The sequence below is a fragment of the Cheilinus undulatus genome, linkage group 1, assembly GCF_018320785.1.
Source record: "Cheilinus undulatus linkage group 1, ASM1832078v1, whole genome shotgun sequence".
In the NCBI taxonomy this organism is placed as follows: Eukaryota; Metazoa; Chordata; class Actinopteri; order Labriformes; family Labridae; genus Cheilinus; species Cheilinus undulatus.
Genome location: NC_054865.1, coordinates 3,294,152 through 3,316,731, shown reverse-complemented (window position 1 = coordinate 3,316,731; position 22,580 = coordinate 3,294,152). Strand labels below are relative to the sequence as shown.

General features: G+C 39.2%; 1 protein-coding gene across 2 annotated transcripts in view; it reads right to left on the bottom strand.

Annotated features, from left to right (window-relative positions):
- lmnl3 (lamin L3) overlaps positions 1 to 22,146 on the bottom strand; it is a 29,401-nt gene extending 7,255 nt beyond the window's left edge. The window contains exons 1-11 of one of the 2 annotated variants that reach the window (XM_041791266.1): positions 21,525 to 22,146; positions 18,785 to 18,941; positions 16,248 to 16,373; positions 15,959 to 16,129; positions 15,726 to 15,851; positions 13,767 to 13,987; positions 12,285 to 12,504; positions 4,308 to 4,415; positions 4,047 to 4,163; positions 3,485 to 3,595; positions 3,149 to 3,208 (exon numbers count right to left, since the gene is read on the bottom strand). In XM_041791266.1, the coding sequence (XP_041647200.1) occupies positions 3,170 to 3,208; positions 3,485 to 3,595; positions 4,047 to 4,163; positions 4,308 to 4,415; positions 12,285 to 12,504; positions 13,767 to 13,987; positions 15,726 to 15,851; positions 15,959 to 16,129; positions 16,248 to 16,373; positions 18,785 to 18,941; positions 21,525 to 21,907 (1,779 nt within the window). In that variant the 5' untranslated portion in view covers positions 21,908 to 22,146 and the 3' untranslated portion in view covers positions 3,149 to 3,169. The remainder of the gene's footprint in view (positions 1 to 3,148; positions 3,209 to 3,484; positions 3,596 to 4,046; positions 4,164 to 4,307; positions 4,416 to 12,284; positions 12,505 to 13,766; positions 13,988 to 15,725; positions 15,852 to 15,958; positions 16,130 to 16,247; positions 16,374 to 18,784; positions 18,942 to 21,524) is intronic. The other variant, XM_041791275.1, reaches the window with a different exon arrangement.
- Positions 22,147 to 22,580: the final 434 nt, after the last annotated feature.

Sequence of the window (22,580 nt, the reverse complement as noted above, 5' to 3'; positions counted from 1 at the left end):
CATCACCTGAATCCCAGGCCATCAGCCTAGGAGCTGGTGGGGAAGGCGGAGCCTGTACCAGCGCTCTGAGCTGCTCAATTTCAGCTCTTAGTGCCTCCATTTCCTGGCGAGAAGGAGCCTTCCCCTTCACCTTCTTACATACGGGGCTACCATCTTCCTGTGCCCCTCTGTGCTTACCCCGCCGCCTCCTGCAGGAGCCGGTGCTCTTGTGTGTGTGCCCAGAGGATGGGAAGTCATCCTCAAACAGGAGACTCTCCACCTGCTGCAGCCTTTCCTCTCTCACTGCCAGAGGCAAAATGCTGCTGTTGATACAAGGGTCTGAGAGGGCCTCCCTCAGGTGACCCACACCCAGACACTTGGGGCACAAATCATGGCCATCCTCAACATGCAGTTAAGTTTCACAAGAAGCACAGGCCATCATACAAGCTATAGGGTGACGCTAGGAAATCTGAGCGGGAGCTGTGACTATCTGCAACTGAATACGATTAGAACCTCTAGCAGTTACTTCAGAAATTATCACTCAGTCAGAGAAAAAATATATATATATAGCTAGGAAGGCCAACGTAGCCTGCAGCTAATCTGTCCAGCTAAAGAAAGTGTATACAGCCAGGTAATCTGAGCGAGAAATGTGACTGTTAGCCACAAAACACGACCAGAACTTCCAGCACTTACCTTAAATTACCGCTCTGTCAGACACAAATAGCTATGTAGGCTAACAAAATATAATGTAGTCTGCTGCTAACCTGTCCACCGAAGACTGTATGCAGCCAGGTAATCCAATCGTGAGCTGTGACTATGAGCCACCGAATGCAATCAAAACCTCCAGCCACTTAACAATAATATCTAGCAAAAAACGCTAGGACACCAGACGAGAGACGTATTGACCGCACTTGCGTCTAGCGTCGGAGGAATTAGCCACTACAGCTAACTGTTTACAACAGTACATCTAGCTAGCAAGCTAAATCCTCCTGGCAGGAAAGGAAGGGTGGCTTGACAGCCCCCGCCTTGGAGGGCAATAATTTGCACTCCGACCAGAAGTCACAGGCAGACTGTCAAACACCAAAAAACACAAAGCGCGTTTACCTTTGCTGGGCCTGCAGAATTAAGAACCGCAATACGGACCTTATGGCAATTAACCAGCAATAAGCGCCAGGCTAACAGCGAGAAGATCAAAGAGGCTGGAATTAGGCTGTCACATGCTATTTATAGCAGGTGTGGTCAGCCCACATCACTCACGTGACTTTGTTTATATTAGATCTCGACCTGCACGGAGGCTTGAATACAAGTTGAAAAGGAGTTATAAAACCCCTTGTTCAGTTTCAGTCGATTTCCTGGTTATGCTAATTAAAATAAGTGCAATAAAGCAACAGCTGTCTAAGCAGAAAAATTCCTTACTAGAGTAACAAATTGAAAAACGGTGGAAAAAACTAACTGGCTAAAGATTCAGCTATTGAATTAGGCCAGTGAAGATTTACACACAATGCCATGTGAAAGCAGGTCACAATCACACCTGTGACATGAATACAGGGCCAGAGGTGAACCTGGTGAGCAGTTAACTCTGCCACCATCTCTAGAAAATCAGGAGTGAAATAAATGAGTGTGATGCACGGATACACGCTGTTTTTTTTTTTTTTTTTTTTAAATGAGTCAGTAACTTTTACAAATACAGGGCCCGGGCCTGGAATGGAACATGTATTCTTGGCTTTTACAGTTTTCTAATATCAAGGCTGCTTTCATACATTTATTGAAAACTGCTTTTTCCATTTTGTATCTCATAGGCAGTAAAAGTAATTTATCATTTATCATGTGATGCTGTATATTCACACTGAACTGGATAATTCTGCTGAGTATCTACAGTATGTTATCTTATCAAATAAGGTATTTAATCCATTATGTTGCTCGTCACTGAAACTTTTACTGTAAGGACTAACCGAGTTTGTTAAGTAAAAGAATTAACTGTGCCAGTCAATGATATCTTCTATCATTAATATCAAGCTTTTAGCGGGTAATTTGTCCAAAAGCCTGCCTGGGCGTAACCAGAGGAGTGTGAGCTGGTTCAACATACCTAGGCTTCTTTGTAGTGGAATGATGGGACATTCTGATGCACTTTAAGTATAATTTTTATCCCTCAGAATTGTGCGAAATTGTGAGGGACAGTTAGAAATTTATGCAAAGTTTGGTTACAACCAAGAAATAATGGGAGGAGTTTAACCAGTTAGACAGTTATTTATAAAAGTATGGAGGACTTCCTTCTAACGCTCATTTGGTCAAATAAAACAAATAATGCCCAGTTGTATTGATACACGTCATTTAGGTTTTAAACTGTAAAGGGCTGCTGTAACTACCATGAAGGATGTTTGGGACTCTGTACCTATAGTATTTGCAAAGATAAGCTCACATACATGTTTGGGAAGGCAATGGAGAGAACAAAGGTTTTTTAATTAATTGCCTGGCCCCTATCAAAGCCAGAGTCTACACTGCTGCTGCTGATGATGAGCAAAGAGAAGAACGCTATGGAAAAATATATTTTTAAAACAAACTTATCTCTAAACTTCATGCACTTATCTGACAGGACAACTGCTTCAATTTTAAATCTGACTGGCTGAAAAAACAGGATTATGATGTTTAAACTAAGAAAGTATTATTTTAAGAAATTCATAATTATAAATTTGACAGGGTAATGTTTACCATTCTGTAAGTATTTGAAAGTGACAATGAATATGGGATGATTTCTCATTCTTGAAGGGTCCTTTTCCTTATTGATGCTTCAAACAATGCACCAACCATACTCAGCAGGTGACTACACATGACTGCAGGAAGGCCAGTTTATCCCAACTTCTACTATCAAGCCATGTTGTAGTGCATACAAAAATGTCTGACGCAGACATATGTATGTTGCTTACACATACACCAATTCAACAGGTGATCTGTAGGTTAAAGACAGCAAGCCTCATTATACTTTAAACCATTTCAAGCTAAACATGCCTGTTTAGCCAACCTTGGTATCCTATTATGATTCATTCCTCTGGTCTTCACCTTACAGGTTCGGCATGTTGCTGACAAAGCGCTAATGCTGAGGAAATTACAACATGCATTTAACAAGCCATGCACCAGAGCACATCAGGAACAAGCAGATGAGCCACCTCACCTCATTTACACTGCTCTGTGCTCAAGAGACAGAGCAGCACTTCTTCTTTCTCTTTGGCTTCTTTGTGAGGAGAAAATAAAGTGACAGAATTACAAAGACTGTAGCATCTGTGATTGCATACGCTCCACATATAACCCTGAGGTTGTGAATGAGAGAAACCCATTGAGGTATGTTGCCCTCAACTTGCATCCCTTCACAGGTAAATCAGTCTACCAAGCATGAGTTATTTTTTTCTAATCTACTGCCAGCACTTTCAAACTTGTTCTCACTCAAATAGCAAAAGTGCTTGGCTACTTTCTGTGCAGTATGAGATGTTCAATGAGTTAGTGTAGTTACCTGTCTGTGATAATGCTGGATGTCACTACCTGCAACAAACTCTTCATCAAACTCTAGCTCCGTTTCCTCTTCACTTCTGCCCTGCAGACACATCCTGCGCTCAGCTACTTCCTGCAAAGGTAACACAACTGCTACTGAGAGGTAAATCATTTTAAAATTACAATGTAAATGTCATGGTGACACTTAACAGTTTGTCCCCAACTATTTCTGTCCTCCTGATCAAAGCTGGCTGCTACTGTGAAGAGAAGGTTGCTGACTCCAAAAATCACCTTAAGACCAATTAAACATACTGGGAAAGGTAAATCTGTCAGAACAAAGGCATTAAGGTTTTTTTTCACATATTGCACAACCCATAATATATCAATAAAACATTAAGTCTAGAAAAGCCTATTAAAGTTTTCAAAATAACAATGTGCCAAAAGTATGGCTTTGATTCCTGGATGACTTAGATTTGTAGAAGACAATCGGGAAACTAATGTTGTCACATTGCCAGACTTTCACAGTTGATCAGACAGAGACTACAGGGGTTGTAGGTCCAGTTTTTTTTTGTTTTTTTACTTACTTCATGGTCAGAGTTCAGGAGGATGACCCTTACATCAGTGATGGGGCCCCAGCTCCTATGACCCTGCAAAATCAGATCTCCAGAATCAGCCTCTGCACCTGCACCTTCTGCCCAGATCTGACAGGGAAGCACACACAAAGGTTAGATACAAATGACTTATTTATTCACTTATTCACATGTGCTCTAATTCCCCATTAAGGGCTGTCTTTACATTGATGAAAAAAAAGACACAGTTGAGTTTAAATAACAATAGTCACTCACTGTGAGCGTTTCCCCACAAGCTAAAATGCAAGAGGAAGGGATGTGGAAGGAGATGTCCTCAGACTTTCGGTACATCCTACGAACCACCCAGCCACCCAGTGGCTGCTCCTGGAATTGATTAAAGGAGAGGAGGAAACTGAAATCATTCTCTTGATCTACCCATTCTTTGAAATAAAATAGAATTATAGAATTAATAAAATAGAACACATACATATTTATACACACATACATATACAGTAGGAGGGCTAGTGTGTGCCATTTAAGGGGGAGGGGGTTTCGGGTTTTGTAGTGTGTCTAGTTTTAGGGTGTTACAGTTGAAGATGCTTGTTAGGGGTGGCGTGCCTGTTAGGGGTGGCGTGCCTGTTAGGGGTGGCGTGCATGTTAGGGGTGGTGTGCTTGTGGTGAAGTCGGGGTTTGATTGTTTGATTGTGTGATTGTGTAACTGGCAGCTGGTTTGTTTGATGACAAGCCACAGGTAGAGCTGAGTGGATCCGATTGATGAGGTATTTTAACTGATTGCTGAAGCAGTTATGGTAGAAATTTGGGTGCTTCTGGGTCTCCTTGAAATTTTGACTGTTATGTGGTTAGTTTTATTTGGGGTTTTGTTTGTTCCAGTAGAATGATGTTATTGCTGTGTCCAGTGTGTTAAACCATTTTGCTGTGGGTTGGATGGAGATCAATGTGATTAAGTAATTGAGTTTTGGTGGTATCCTCATTTTTACTGTAGCTACAGTCATGGACGAAAATATTGGCACCCCCGGAATTCTTCCAGAAAATACACCATTTCTCCCAGAAATTGTTGCAATCAACAAATGTTTTTGATATATGTGTGTTTTTTGCCTTTATGTGCATTGGAACAACACAAAAAATCCGAAGAAAAAAGACAAAATTGACATAATTTTACACAAAACTCAAAAAATGGGCTGGACAAAATTATTGGCACCCTTTTAAAACTGTGGGTAAATCATTTTATTTTAAGCATGTGATGCTCATTTAAACTCACCCGTGGCAGTAACAGGTGCTGGCAATCTAGAAATCACACCTGAAGCCAGTTAGAATGTCTAAAAGTTGACTTAACCTTTGTGTTGTGTGCCTGTGTGTGTCACACCAAGCATGGAGAAGAGAAAGAGGAGCCCAGAATTGTCTGAGGACTTAAGAAGCAAAACTGTGGAAAAATACGAACAATCTCAAGGTTTCAAGACCATCTCCAGAGATCTTTAAATCCCTTTGTCCATCGGCGTGATATAATCAAGAAGTTTATAACCCTGGACGTGGATGGAAGATGGAAGAGAAAAATTGACAAAAGAATGCAACGCAGGATAGTTGGAATGGTGGATAAACATCCTCAGTCAACTTCCACACAAATTCAGGCTGTCCTGCAGAATCAGGTGCAAAAGTGTCAGCTTGGACCATACTTCGTCATCTGGATGAGATGAAGCGCTATGGCAGGAGACCGAGGAAAACCCCACTGCTGACAAAGAGACATAAAAAAGCCAGACTGGAGTTTGCAAAAATGTACCTGAGTAAGCCTCGATTCTTCTGGGAGAACATTTTGAGAACAGATTAGATTAAGGTAAAGCTTTTTGGAAAAGCAAGTCATTCTACTGTTTACAGAAAACAGAATGAGGCCTACAAAGAAAAGAACACAGTACCTACAGTCAAACATGGTGGAGGTTCAAGGATGTTTTGGGATTATTTTGCTGCCTCTGGCACTGGGTGCCTTGACTGTGTGCAGGGAATCATGAAATCTGAGACTATCAAAAAATTTTGGGCCGCAATGTAGGGCCTAGTGTTAGAAAGCTGGGTCTGGGTCAGAGGTCATGGGTGCTCCAGCAGGACAATGACTGTAAACGTACCTCAAAAAACACCAAGAAATGGTTGGAGACAAAGAGCTGCAGAGTTCTGAAGTGGCCAGCAATGTGACCGGATCTAAACCCCATTGAACATCTATGGAGAGAGCTCAAAACTGCTGTTGCAAGAAGCACCCTTCAAATCTGAGAGACCTGGAGCAGTTTGCAAAAGAAGAGTGGTCCAAAATTCCAGTTGAGAGGTGTAAGAAGCTTGTTGATGGTTATGGGAAGAGATTGGTTTCAGTTATTTTTTCAGAGGTTGTGCAACCAAATCTTAAGTTGAGGGTGCCAAGAATTTTGTACGGCCCATTTTTTGAGTTTTGTGTAAAATTATGTCAATTTTGTCTTTTTTCTTCTGATTTTTTGTGTTGTTCCAATGCACGTAAAGGCAATAAACACATGTATACCAAAAACATTTGTTGATTGCAACAATTTCTAGGAGAAAAGATGTATTTTCTGGAAAAATTCCGGGGGTTCCAATATTTTCGTCCATGACTGTATGTGTCCTCCAAATGAGATTGGATCATCATCCTTTAGTTTAAGTTGTCTTATATTGTTTGTTTGTTTTTACAACTGGGTTAAATTCAGTTGAAACAACTCCTTCTTTGGTGGAAAATTTAATGCCCAAGTTTGTGATATTGCCAGTAGTGGGTGGTGATTGGGGGATATGTGATGTAGTTAGGGATGTGTTTTTTGCATTTATCATTTGGATGGTGGATTTAATCCAGTTAATTGTGTAGTTTGAGAAGTTGGAGTGTAAGTTAATGGTTTGGATAAGTTATTTGAGAGAGTAATGTGGATTATGTAGCAAAAGTAGTACATCTTCTGCAGAGATGGGTAGTAACGCATTACATCCATTCCCTTACATGTACTTTTAGTTTGCTGGTTTTTTAAAAAAATCCTACTTCTAAGGGTAGTTATTGAGCAGAATATCTTTTGCCCCTACACAGTTACATCTGTGATGAAAAGATTTCTTCTACTTCGTTACATTGTGCCCACACCTGTAGCTACTTTTACTTGTCCATAATTTATTTTCATTTAGTATTTTTTGCCTCAGCTGAGCCGAGCTCTCACAGCTGAGTGAGGCAAACGCCTTAGCACCACAGAGGAAACAGAGAAGTGACCCCATCCCCTCCACAGCTGGAGATAATGGCTGAATCAAACACCTGCATCTCTATCCGGAGGAACATCTACCCTAGAGTGACCAGATGTCCCGCTTTGTGTGGGGTAGTCCCGCTGTACAAAACTATTTCAGATTTCAGTTTAGTTCATATTATGTGTTTAGTGCTCTGATTGGTTTAAAAGTGATCCCTCATACTACTAGTAAGTTTATGACTGCATGAGACCCGCTCAGTCAACGTTCCTCAGTGATTCAGTAATATGGCTGTTCTATCATTTTTCCGTCAGACTTCTGCACACCATAAGGCTTCCCTTTTGTGTGTTATTGACCAGAAAGTAAGTATTGACCCTGTAGGTTTATATATGTGTCCATGTTTTTTTGGATGTGGGTTGATTCATATTGCTTCATTACCGATAATGCTTCATTATGACGCACATGTTTTATGGCTGTGGCATGCATGCTTTCCAGTTAGCGGTGTGCTCCTTATGAGTACACCAGGTAGATTATTTCTTAGCAGTAAGTTATATCTGCTTACCATGTATGTATGCTTAACACTTAATTTCTTCAGTAGACTCATTTGTAAGTGGTGGCTGGTAGAAGTGTTAAGCATATAACGCGTTTTCACCAACAGGTGGCATAATTACCTCATTTGTGGTCTCATGAGAAGCTTATGTACCTGTTGTGTCTTTGTTTATTTGAATTGATGTATACATTTCCTTTTGGCCAGTTTGTTTATATATTTGGTAATCACAGAAGCTGTAAATTATGTAAGTGTCCTATTATTATTAATGTTCTAAATTTGATTTCTATTTCTGCCTTATAGGCCACAAACAAAGATATAGAGTACATACAGACCTGTGATGCCTTCAGTAAAGTGGAAAAGGAAACCTATGCCTATCCCCTACCGTGTCCTGATAGACACCCCACAGAGATAGTATTTTAGAAAACATCCAGCCAGTTATCAAGTCCTTAACATCCGCATTTACATTACTTTTGACGCGTCCCGCAAATTGAGATGTTGTGGTTGCCGGCCTCAAGTTTTGAGTGCACGTTTCAAAATCTGGCATTCATCAAAGTTGTGGGGAAAGCAGGGCCAGTTCTGGGCACAGGTGATATAGAGTGACCATGTCTGAAAGCTTTGTAATTATGACTTACAGCCTTATAAAGGACATATTATCCACCCATGTATTTTTTTCCAAAATTGAGAAAAAAAAAAAAAAAAGTTTAAAATCTTGTCTCGTCTCATGTCTAGTGGGCCCAAATCTGGTCTCATCTCGTGAGATAAGAGTCTCGTCAAACCCCTTAGGAAACAGTGATGGTAACAGATACTGATAGCACTGAAATTACTGCTATGCTCATACGATATGGAACTGATTCTTTGTTTTAGAACAGCGAAGAAGAACCAGAGGACACACTGCAGCAGCAAAGAATGGTGCCTGCGTGACAGTTTTTCTCTGAATGTGATCGTAAAATCGCCTAACAGACCGGCGCTGTCATACATGAAAAGTAGTGACAGTTTATCAAAAGTTAAAAAACTTTTGAACCATAAATCGTTGCCTCTTACTTGTTTTTCCTCTCAAAGCTAGCCATTGTGTTTTCCCATTGGCGCCATTGATGCCTGTGAATAAACCCCACCAGTAAACCCAATATTGAACTAGAGCCCAACCGATATGGGATTTTTGGGGTCGATACCGATATTGGGGGCTAAAAAAAGCCGATATCCGATATATTTACCGATAACCGATATTTTGGCCGATATATGAAATAAGAACATTGATATACACAGGATATATACTGTACATGAACACAAATGTGGACATGTGAATAATCAGTTGCATTTATCTTTGTTTATTTCACAAAGATGCAATTTAGACGACATTAAAACGGTGTATAATAGTCTTATACTGTGGCTGTGGATCATATTCGACAGGAAAATGATCAGTGGAGAGCCATATTTACATCATTGTGGCAAATATGCACATAGAATATGTTACAATGTGTTTCTTGATAACCCTGAGGAAGGCCACAAGCTTAAATAAGCCTGTTTTATAAAGCTGTTCTCAAAAGATCTACTATTAGTGAAACTTTCTGTCTCCACACTGGTACAATATGTCCCAGGAAAGATAAACACTATATGAATGCTTTTCTGGTTTGTGCTTTTCAAAGTAAAGGCCCAGTTTAGCATTGTTATAGAGAAACTCCGTTCACTTGTAGAGAATGCTTTTATTTTGAATAGTTCCCGACACACTTCCTCTATACACTGAATGAAGTCACTTTGAGGACAGGGCTTTGAGAGCAGGGAAATGCGGCTGACACGCAGAAAACTTGCACCCTGGTGAAAGCCGCACTGGCAGGAACCGGAGCACAGCACATGCAAGCAGCAAAACACGATCCCAGTCTGAAACGAGCGTAGTCCTCTACTCTGCTGCAGTCGAACTGCGCGATGACGGAGTTGCTAGAGGGGACTGAAAACTCGCTAAATATAGCGACAAAGTTGCTAAGTTGGCAACACTGAATGAGGGTTAGCTGCTGCTGAACTCTGCGTCCGAGGGGGAGGGGCCAGGCACTTGGGCTGAGTTCTGCAGACACACACAGAGCGACAGGAGCAGAGAGAAAATCCCTGCGCAGCAAAAAGTTAATATATCAGCTACATATTGGCCGATGTTGATTAATGTATGAAACGTTATAATCGGCCAGATTAATCAGCCCGCCAATAAATCGGTCAGGTCTATATTGGACGTCTTTCTATCCACTTTAATCCAATTACAATAATTTATTACCGCTAGCCCAAATGCTAACCGCCATATTTGTTTGGGTCTGTCAGCCAGTTGAAGGCTGTTCCTTAATTACGTTATGGTGCCTGAGTAGAGTATTATTATTTTAATATTTAGGAGTAAAACTCAATAATCATCAGAAAAAAACAACTTTAGGGTCACAGAGAGGCTGTACATCATTATTCTATTTGTTGATCCATGTTCTGAGTCAAACATAGGTATAAAATAATTTGCTAGTCTGAACAGTCAGTCCAGAAAATTCATGCTGGTATCGGATCAGTACTGGAACCAGATGATATCCAACACCTTGGTATCTGAAGGAAAAAATTGTATCAGAGCATCCCTAGATGTCTGCCTGTTCTTTTGTTAATGATAGTGTAACGTCTCAAAAACGATCCATTTCCTTAGGGTACTTTTCTACTACATACTGTTGCTGTGTAATTCATATTAAATATTGTCTGAAGGTGTTTTTTTATGGTTTGTGGGACATCGGTGATGCTTCCTGTTGTGTCGAGATGATAGTTTTATTGTGTTGAGTTGGTTTGCTAGGCATTTCCCAGACTTGACATTGTGATTTATATCATAGTCTGTGTAGCATGAATTGTGTCATTTAAAGACAGTGTTGATTTTTCTAGCTCATCCATCACTACTAGACTTATAAAACAGCACAGCACATTCCCAACAAATGGAAGAGACCTCAACATCCACATTGGCAGTCAATTTTGGAACAAAATTTGCAACATTTTCACCATTTCCAACATACAGTAGAAAATCGTCCACAGAACTTCCCTTAAACTAATCTTGCAAAGCAGACGGATACACCCGTTTCCTTGTTTCCCACTGGTGAATCCATCTTGCAAAGCACCCATTTGAACCATTTCGGCCCGGCTAGAAAGTGACAGGACCAATCAGTGACGAGGGGCTGTACTTTAAGGTGCGGCAGAGTCGTGATGTAAGCAAGCAGCAACCGGCAGCAACCGGCAGCAACCAAGCAGCAATAAGAGGCCGGTGCTGTTATGGCGTGTTTTGTTGCTCTGATTGGCCCGTAAAGATATGACAGACAGAACATTCATCCAATCCCCCTCTGAGTTTTTTTTTTTTCAAAGGCCTTTCCCAAACGCTTAGTACTGAAGGTCTTCCAGATGGATGTGTGAAACAAATCCATCTAGCATATTAGGTTACCCTTATACAGCACAGGAGCCGCATCACAGGACTAACTGAAACAGGCTTTTGCACTCGCAGCACACTCAACACAACCGATGACCACCTCCATGCACTCTGGCTCTGTCCATTAATTCACAACTTCTGAAACAAATAATCATCACATCCTGATTCCTTGGGTGCAACACCATCTCCCTCTGCCTGCATCTAAATTCCCAAATTTAGATGCAACACCAACTCAAAACAAATCACAGTATCTCTTCTTGAAGTTTTTGACTATCACCAAAAAAGAACCACAATGGCTAGACCTCCCAGCAGTTTTTATAAATCAATGGAACATTCAGCAACACAAAAATAATCAACTCCAAAAATTCAGTAAAATATATTCTACAATTCTCACTGCCACAGGCAGGTAAATGAGGAGGAGAACAGAGGGGAATTGGGTATCAGTATAATAATTATATAATATACACACACTGGGATCTATGTGGAGATGTAGACAAACTACAAAAAACACCACAAAACCAAAACAATCCCATCCTGAAACACCCACCAAATATGCAATCCATCCGTTTCATTCAAGATCATTTTTGCTTCTGTTTTGTCTTTGTCCCATGTCTGTTTTTCCTTTAATATTTTTTCTCTTTTTTATGTTTTTAAATTGTTGTAAACCAATGCCACAGCTTTCTACCCATCTATTTGTCTGCACTGATTGGTAAAACAAATCATAAAATAAAAAAATCATGGCTGTGTTATTGAAATCATCCATTTATGAAATAAAAATTGTTAGTATTTGAGTTTCATCTCATGGTTGTGTAAGGGTTTTGGAGAGCCTCAGAAGGTTTTCAGGTCTCAAACTGGACTGCAGCTAATGGAAGTTGGGGAAAGACTGCGCTAGAGCCAAAGGAGACATTACTCTGCTGTAAGTGATATTTTAAATATAAGCTAAAAGAAATGTCTGCATCAGACTGCACAAGGTCAAGTGAAAGTAAGGCTGCTTCTGAACACCAACAGATCCGACTAAAGTCAAACCCAAAAGGATCCTTATCAACCTGCTGCAAAAGAGCTTTACCGTCTCAGAGTTGTTCTTCAGTTTTATATATTTCCCTTCCATGTCTATCTCTGCCACACAAACAGCCCCCTGCTCCATGGAATGAGTGGGCATTTTGTAGGCTGGTGAGCTGCCAGAGGCTCCTTCATGTTTCCGTTTTTTCCCTCTGATTCGGCGGCTGCTCTGTTCATGGGTTCGAGGTAAAGCTGCATGTTGGGAGGGGCTGGGAGACAGCTGCAGTCTGAAAAAAACAATCAAAATGTTTTATTTTAGTTCAGTTAACATACGTTTTAGCATTATAGTTTTCTCAGCAATATGGAAGACTTGTCGGGAACAAGACCCAAAGAGTCCAGAAAAAGTAAACATCATACTATTTTTAAAAACACATTGAGAAGGCTTACTCTTCATTTTTTATTTTATTCATTCAAATTTGATGTTTAAATACAACTGAAAACCTAAGATAACCATTGTGTGAAGTGTTCTTCAATGAAAGCAGACCATTTTCACTCTCCGGACTTATAAAATAAGTGTAAAATAAATAAATTAAAATAAATGTATCCTGGAAAAAAAGGGAATTACTCCATATAAATGTTAAACCTGGCTTTTACTTTGAAAATCCCAAACCAGAAGTGCACTTATACTGTGTTATCTTTCCTGTGAAATTTTCTACTGGTATAGAGACAGAAAGCCTCAATAATAGTAAAAGTTTAGAGAACAACTTTCCTAAACAGACTTGTTTCAGCTTGTGGCCTCCATCTGGGCCATCAAGAAACAGACTGCAGACAGTAGTTGGCTGGGACTCCATCAATGCATCAATGTGACAGCATGGAAGTGATCAGTCTGCTGCACTGCTGAAGTGTTATGATAGCAGCCTTCAGCTCGTCTGTGCTGTAAGGTCTGGTGTCTCTAATCTTCCTCTTGACAATAACCTCTTGACAACATTCTCTACTACGTTTGGGTCTCAAACTCCAGCAACAAAATCAGCTCAATTCTATTGTTTCCTACCACAGTGTCCTCACAGCTGGCAGCACAAAGCAGCATGAAGCGGTGCAACCCAATGTTTTATCCCAACATTACTATTTTCATTTATGATGCTCCAGTAGACGTCACTGTAGAACAAGGAAAACAGGAAACCAACAAGATTTTCTAGAAACTTTTCTTACCCCGACAAGCTTGTTAGCGTGTTTTGAAAAATGGAGATAGTGGTGCATTAATAATGTCCACATTGTGTTCTGACTTGGCATTAGCCAAGAGACAAAACTATTCTACTCGCCACCACCCAAGGCTCATCCTCAGGGATATCTGATGCATGCATGCTGTTTGGATGTGCTGTAAGAACCATATAAGTATGATAATGCAAAGTGACAGTATTGTGATTTTGGAGGAACCCCGTCAGAGTGAGACAAAGATCCCTCTGCCTGGCCACTATGTTGGGTTTCCATCACACAATAAAAACCCTCACTGTACATCATACAGCATGTTATCTGCCAAACATTGCCATACCTCTGTTCCTCCACCTCCAGCATCTTTCTGTAGGCATTAATCTCCATGTCCAGAGCCAACTTGATGTCCAACAGGTTCTCATAGTCTTCCAGCTGGGTGTACATCTGGCTTCTCAAGCTCAGCAGCTCCTGCTCCTTCTGACCAAGTTTTTGCTGCCAAACATCTCGCTCACTGTCCAGTGTTCTCTCCAAGTCCTGAAAGCGGCCCTCCAGCATCCTTTTCTGCCAGGAAAACCAAGAATATTAGAAATGCATACCACATCAACATGACATTTTTAAAGTATCACAGGACAAATAAGTTGGCACAAAAATGGTGAAAACAACAAAGATTGAAACTATCAAAAAAATCCCAAACTAGTAAAACCTTGGAGCAGAATCAGTTACATCGGTTTTTTTTTTTTATTTTGGGGCATTTTGTGCCTTTATTGGATAGAGGTGGACAGTGGATAGAGTCGGAAATGGGGAAGAGAGCAGGGGGAGACATGCGGCAGAGGGCCAAAGGCCGGATTCGAACCCTGCCGCATACATGGGTAGCGCCTTAAACCACTAAGCCATCTGCGCGCCTCATACATCTTTTATATCACTCCTTAAAACTCACTTTATTCATCTCTCTTTTGCCTTAGCCTATTTTCTAATGCACCCAGTGGCGATACATTGATATCACTAATTGAGTGGCATGGACTATTCAGACCAAACTGATTTTTGAACCAGACTGGAAACATCTAGCTATTTCAGCTTTATAAATTGGCATTTTAGCATGGAGTATGTGACGTGGCTGTTCTTTCAGATGTTCTTTGATGATAACTTTCATTATTTACTCATCTTTTATGTGTGTCAGTTCCATTTCTACCTGAAAATTTCCTCTGAAATTTTGTCCCTTACTCTTTACTCATCTTTCATTTTCATTATATGTTTTAACTTACTTGCGAAATTTCTTCTACTGCGTTTAGAAATGTGTATTTCTTTCTTTTAAAACATGTTTTTGTTGAACCTTTGAGTTGCCATTTGTCTGCATTTTATAGTTTACTCCATTCAGTTCAATGCTTGTTCATCTGCTTCATCTATCAAGTTTGTCAGCAAGGATTCAAAGGTCCTTTATAAATGTGATTATGCTTTGCACCATGTTTTACAGCTTCAACAGGACTGACTTGTGAAATATTTTGTTTTTGAATGTGCATTCAGTCTGACATGATATATCAGCAAAGTTTTTGAGACTTCTGACAAACACTAAAATAACAACTGTTTCTTTCCCAAGTAAATCAACTGCTGTAACTAGAAAAGCTATGTTCTTCTTATTCTTTTCCCTCATTTCCTTCTCTCCATTTGACAAAAATGGACACCAGTTTTTGAATAGCTGTGCAAAACATGTTGCTGTTGTCTCAGCATCCAGTCATGGTAAACCCTTTCATCCCTAGGCCCTTTTCTAGTGTTCAAGCTCAAAAAAGACATACCCAAATACAACCGAGTATTTCTATGCAACTACAAAGTCTACATGAATAAGCCTTGCATCAATTCAAAGATAACTCTAAAGATTTCAGCAGATGTGTAAAATCCCTGTAGAAGTTACTGGGACTGAGTAAATAACGATGGAAAATAGTATAACTGATTTTTTTTCTGCCTAAAAATTTTTAGTAAAGTAAATATCTCCTGTGTCCCTGGCATAAAATACTGTAAAAGTATTGAGGGTGCTTTGTTTGCAGTAAAGTACTGTGTTTAGAGGAACTGTAGTTTCTGAAATATTTTCATTCTACGGGCTGTGGTCTGAGTTGTGTTTTGTTTAGGTGGAAAATTTTGAGCTTGTTAGTTTGACATGATCTGTGGGCTTTAAACAGTGTGTGACAGGACTCTGTCCATGGACTTTGAGAGTGCCTTTTAAAGGTTTTCCTCAGAGGAGAACTAGCCCCAGATTTGAGGCCTCTAGGGATGAAAGGGTTTTAAAGACCTCCTGAACTGTACTCACATCTTTCTGATACTGTTGGAGCTGAGAGCTGAGGGTTTTCAATCTTGACCTTGTTGTTTCAAGTTCATCATTGGTGGCTGATGCAACTTTGTTTTTCTCCAGCGCCACCTGCTCAGCATTCTGTAACTGAGGTACAGAAAAAAATTTAAAAATAAAACTACTTTCTTAACTTTTGGGAACTTTGTGTATAAATCATTTGCAATAAAGGCAATTCCTATGTTCTGTGTTAGTACCTTTAAACTGTAGGTTTTGTCCATCTCTTCCTTGTACTGCTGCAGCTGAGACTCATGGTCCTGGCGGAGCTTCTGCATTGACTGGGCAAGTTTACTCTCAAACTCTCTTTGTCTTCCCGACTCAAGTTCAATTAGTTGGCTTTCATGTCTGTGTCGTAGCTCAGTGGTCTCCTACAAAAGATAAGCAGAGTTGTATGCACTATGAGACCAGAGAGACAGCAAATGTGTCTTTATAACCTATTTAGAACAGACAAATGTTTCACAGCAATAAAACATGTGCATGACATACCTGCTCGCGGATGTTCCTCTGGAGTTCAAGTTCCTCTTTAAGCGTTTGCACCTGATTCTCAAGAGCTACCCTCCTCAGGATTTCAGAGCTAAGCTGGTTCTTCATGTCATCCAGTGTGTGCTCTACCTGGGAACCAAAAACAAACTATTAACAACATAAAAAATGTTATCTTGCCATTATTTAGCATACTCCAGCTTTGAATGTTGTCATCCCTGGAGTATCACTAGATTAAGACAGTGAGGTCAGTGAGGTACAAAAAAAATTAGGTCAAAACAGATATTCAAATCCGCTGAACCTTTATGCAAGAGTCCCTGTGTTTATCAGTGAGAAATGGTTGATCATTTGCCACAGGTAAAGGTTCATTCTTCAGTTAAACAACAAAGGGAACTATACAAGTTCAGTCCTGTTGACTATATTAAATTACTATGAGTATCTTCAATATGCATGATGGATTTCTGAATTTAAGAAACTGTAAAAAATACTTTTCCATGTAGGCTGTCATTTCTGTGTCAGTGTTGTCATCTGGCTGCACTGTTCATCCCACATCCTCAGAGGAGGGTAGTGATGGCATATGGCTTCATTTTTTCAAAGTGTCATCCTCGGAATCATTTAATTCCAAAACAAAGTGCAGTTTTAAAAATGTGGGCATTGAGGAAGTAGTAGCAGTAATGTGAAGAGGTGTTAATTCCGCTGACTAAAATTATGACCAAAATGCTAGCTGACCAACTAAAAGAAGACTAGACTAAGACGATCTAAAAATGGATCTTTGATGACTTAATTCTGACAAAAAGTACATTTAGATTTTATTAGGGAGACTAAAACAGGACTAAGATGTAGTTTGGTTTTCCTCAGACATTCAAAATATGTGATAGAGCTGTTAGCGTAAATCTGTGGGTCTTCTGCCTCTCAGCTGTGAAAGCAGGGGTCTCAGGTTCTGTCATGGAAGACACAGGTTTGATTTTCTCCAGATTCAGGCAAAGACTGGCCTAAACTAGACTAAAATGAGTTTTTGTCGACCAAAATTAGACTAATACTATAAAAGGGTAGAAATGACAAAAATGTTACTAAAACTGAAAGGCAGACCAAGAAATAATGAGACTAAATAATAAATAGCTGTAAAAATTTAAAGTGATGGAGTGAGGCAAATAAAAAGACATTAAAAAAATGCAGCCAGATGACATCACAACCCAGAATGCACAGTATAAAAATGGCCGTCTACAAGTGAATATTTTTCACTTCTACTCTAACATGTTTTATGTGTTATAGCATGTAATAGTTTGGGATTTCTTTTCTTACTTTTCATTTTGATTTTATTGTAAACTTGTTTTTAATTTTAGTTTATTTTTAAGATTTTATTTCTGATTTATTAGTTAAGTTTTTATTAGTTTTAGTGCTAGTTTTATTTTTTTTTTTTAATTAATATGGTATTCTTGTTTGGGGAAAGGCCCAAATATCCCAGAAAAGATAAACATCATACAATTTTAATACCTACATTCAAATGAGCTACTCTTTTCTCAGTTTAGTTATTCAAAACTGATGTCTGAATACAACTCAGGACGTAAAAGTACCATTGTGTGAATCCTCCTTCCATCAAATCAGACTATTTTACATTCCTCGGGGTTGGATGTTCATGTTAGTCACTGTGCTGCTGTCACACTCAAACTAAGGATATTTGTCTCTGACTGTATTTTAGTTAAGTTTTGTAAACACAAAACACAGTTTAAGGTGGTTATCATTTTTACCTCCGCCAAGGAGGTTATGTAATCAGCAGGGTTTGTTAGTTAGTTTGTTAGTTTGTTAGCAATATAACTCAAAAAGTTGTGGACGGATTTTGATGAAATTTTCAGGAAATGGCAGAAATGGCATAAGGAAGAACTGATTAGATTTTGGGAGTGATCTGGATCACCATCTGGATCCGGAATTTTTTAAAGGATTCTTTACTATTGGGAGATAGGGCTAATGGCGGAGGTCTGAGCTCTCTGTGTGCTTTTCTATTTTTACAATGTACTGACTTGAGTTACTTTAATGTCCTTCTTTGGCCATTCACCCCAAAGACACCATTTTCTTTCCTCTTTTTGGATCAACCAAACAATCAAAGCTTTAAAAGAACATGTAAAGTAATAATACTGACCGGGTCAACCACATCTCACTGAAACAAAGGCTTAGAGGAAGGGCATTGCATCATTGCTTCACTTGGAGAGTCCTTAAATCCCTCCTAGGCAAAGACTACTTGTTGGAATTGTTTAAGCTAAGTTAGCTATTCTCTATGATTGTGAATCCAGTCCTTCCCAATCCAGTCTTTATTTTAAATTACACTGCCAGTTAAGAAAATATCCACCTATATCTATCCTCAAGGAAGGCCTGAACACTGAAAACTCATCTAAATAGCAGATACTTTTAAGGGTTAGAGTCAGTGAATTGTCATTTGTGCTTCCAGGGATCACCACCCAACTACAACCTCTGCCTATTTATTTAGCTTGATGCTTTTTCTTTACATCCCCACTTATAATAGGGTAAATAAGTCCACCCAGATTTACATTTTCCAGCTGCCCCTGCAGATCAGTGGAGTCTTCATTTAGTCTTTTGTTATCAGACAGAAGCTTTGTGTACTCAGCATCCTTGGAGCTCAGGGCAGCCTCAGCCTTCCTTAACTGGGACAATGCAGTAGCCAGATCACTCTCCTTCTTCTGGTTCCTGAGGAAAAACGGCTGTATTCAACACTAAACCAAATTTTGCTTTCAATATAAAAAAAACGCACATTAGTTTTGTGATGAACACAGTGAAGCTGCAATCAGGTAGCCTTGTTGCAAGTGTGGTTCTAAAACAGAGTTGTCAAACTCAATCACAGCAGGGGCCAGATTCTGAATTGAGGTCAAACCTGAGGGCCTAACAGTGTCAACATTTAAACATAAACTGTCATCCTCATTTTCAGCAGCAATAAATTACAGTTGGAAAAAACTTTGCACTGATGATAAATGATTTTGGGATAAAAGAAGAAGTCAAAATGATAAGTTTAAAAGCTCAAAATATGAGATAAAAAGTCTAACTTATTTGTTAAGAAGGTCAAAACACAAAATTAAAAGTCAAAATGTTTTTTAAAGACAGCTGTATAAGACAGAGAAAGTTAAAATCCTGAGTTTTAGAGGTCAAAAAATAAAATAAAAGTCAACATCATTAGTTTAAAAGGTCAAAATACGACTTTAATTTTTAACTTGTGAGTCTAAAAGGTCAAAATATGGGCTTAAAAGTCAAAGTTAGGAGTTATAAAGGTCAAAACATTATAGAAAATTTGATATACGTTTTTAAAAGGTCAAAACATGACCTAAATTTTAAAATTGTGAATCTTAAAGGTCAAAAATTTGATAAAAAGTCAAAATCACGAATTGAAAGGTCAAAATATTTAAAGTTCCAATCATATGCTTAAGTCATAATTGTGAGATACAAAATTGAAAATATGACATGAAAACACAAATCATTTTCATTTGCCACATTTCTGATTTTTTCTAATTATTTGTGCTCCTTATAGTTTAAAGCTTTTATGATTTAAAAAGGATATTTGAGTCATCCAGGTTAAGTTTACAATTTTATACTGAAGGAAATCATGAATGCAGACCTTACACTGCTGGACCAGTTTTAATAAAAAATTGATATGATCTTGTGGGCCGGATGTAGCTGTACCACGTACTGGATCTGGCCCCCGGAACTTGAGTTTGACATCCTTACTCTAGAAAATGATTAAAGGATATAAAAGACTATTTTGGGCTCATATTATGATGCACCACTATAGGCTCATAGTTCAAATACTAGGCTGTTGCTAAATATGTTGTCATATCTATTATAATAAACCCAAAGTAACAATGAAGTAGGCATGCTCAGGACAGCCCAACACAAAGTCCTCAAATGAGTTGTGTGGGTGTTCATCCAACCCCTAGCCTTGAATAAACAATCATTCAGCGGTGGCTGGATCAACAGCTCCCTGGAAGCCTGAACTCAGGTGCTTTTCATTTGCAAAAACAAGTATGGAGCCCTTCCATGTCAGCAAATAAAATATTTTGAATTATCTCTTTTCAGGTAACAACACAAGCAAACATAACCAAAATGTGAAATAGAAATATTGAAATAGCCAGCAGCAGTTCTAGAAAGAGCATCATAACTCAAACTCAGCAAACCATAACATATTAATTTCTCTATGCCAAATCTTTTATTTTTAACAAATATAAAATATATGCTCATTATTGGTTCAATATTCTTCCTTCTGCCAGTAATGACACATTTCATTTATCGTATGGCATTTTCCACAGTAATCCATTCATTTATTGCATCAATATGCTATAAAGATAAACATAACTGGCTGTGAAAGCATGTCACTTTGTTAAGTGTACAGAATATCAGTTGTATATTTCTCCTACCTTATTCTGTATTTAGGTGGATTTATCTTTCTTATCCTTCATTGAATATTGTATTTTTACTAGGACTGAACGATTTGGGGAAATAATCTACTTGCGATTATTTTTTCCAACATTGCGATTTAAAATGCAATTATTTTTTAAGTTCCTCAACTTGTTTATTTTTTTTTTTAACAATGAAGCAATAAATCATTTTATATTACAACCAACACAATATTAGATTGAACTAGAGCTGATCAATCTTGAAAAGATATCTAATTAAGATGATGATGATTATTATTATAAATTTCCATCTGAAATAAAGTGATTTTTTATGCCAACCATACAGCTTTAAAATAAATAAATAAAAGAAATTAGGACATCTGCTGCAAAATATAGAAATAAACTGTTTTTTTGACACAAATATCAGTTTAACCATATATAGTACCTTCTGTGATTTAAAAACTGCAGCAGGCCACATTGTGATTTAGTATAAATTTCAATTAATTGCCCAGCCCTAATTTTTACCACCAATTTTTCTCTTTTGTTTTGCTGCTCAATGCTAAAATTTCCCCTTTGTGAATCGATAAAATTTCATCTTATCATAATTTGCTGACATGAAGGTATTTTGGGGGGGGGGGGCCTTGGACCTTGCTGTTGGACCAGGTCCCTCTCAGAGACTTTTTCATCAATGAAAATCTATTTTGATACAAGTCTATTCCCTCTGGCATCCAAAATACACGTCTTTATCACTGAAAATAATTTTAGATGCTTATCATTTGATGCACCTACATCTTGAGGTCCCTTGGTACACAGGGTCCCAGGCAATTGCCTTACTTTGCCTTAAGGTAAAACCGCCCATGCATGCACCGTCATATCCCAAGGATACTACCTGGCTTTTAATCTCCTGTACTCATCGCCTAGATTTCCATAGTCGATCTGAAGCCGGGCCCTCTCGCTAGCCAGTCCGTCCAGGGACCTTCTGACATCGGCCAACTCCTCCTCGTACAGCCGTCGCACATTGCCCATCTCCCGGCTTTTCGACTCATCCTTTTCCTCCAGCTGAGTAAGCATGAAGGACCGCTCACTCTCCAGCTCTTGAACCCGCTGAATATAATTGGCAAGGCGGTCGTTGAGAGATCGCAGCTCATCTTTTTCCTGGATGCGGGATAAGCGAGTAGGACTGGTGCTGGATGAGGGTAGGCCGGCGGCGGCGCTGCGGCGACTGGCGGAGCGGCTCCCGGGAGCGGCAGGGGTGGAGGTCGCAGAAGCCATGGTTTTGGTGGACACTGACAGCACTCTCCGGTGAACCAGCTCGGCTACCTAACTCAATTCTGAGACTTTAATCCACAGTTCTGTTCTTCCATTCAAAGTATCACAGACATGAAACGATATTTAAATCAGCTACCGTCAATCCTGCTCGAATGCTGCTGGAAAGTTTGCCTTGTCTTTGCACACGGAGACAACCCTCAGGAGTTCAGATGCTCACAGCTAAAACTGATCACGTTTGACGAGTTGACGTTAAAAGTGCGCCGTCAGCGTCAAGTAACTAAATGACATGGTACATTTCCGGCTGGGATTTTCAAAATTAGACTATATGCACACTTCGTGTGTGCGTGTGTGTTACGCCGTACCAAAACAAATTAGCTCTTTTTATAAAAAGGGAGACTTTAAAGTGTAGTTTTCCAAAAGCCTTTGTAACCCCCTGGGACCCTTGTGCGCATTTTACACGCTTTTCACTTTTCATTTGTTGATAATTTTGGCTGAGTTCATGCATTTGGCATGAATTTTGGTAAGATTGTTTATTTTTTTTTTATCTTTTTATTTCCAGTTCAGCTCCTACAGTAAGTCTATAATACACTGTATACAAACAATAGTTACACTCGGGACCTATAGCGCATAAAACGTGCTACTCATATGGTAGCTTAAGGAAGAGTATTAGGGCCAC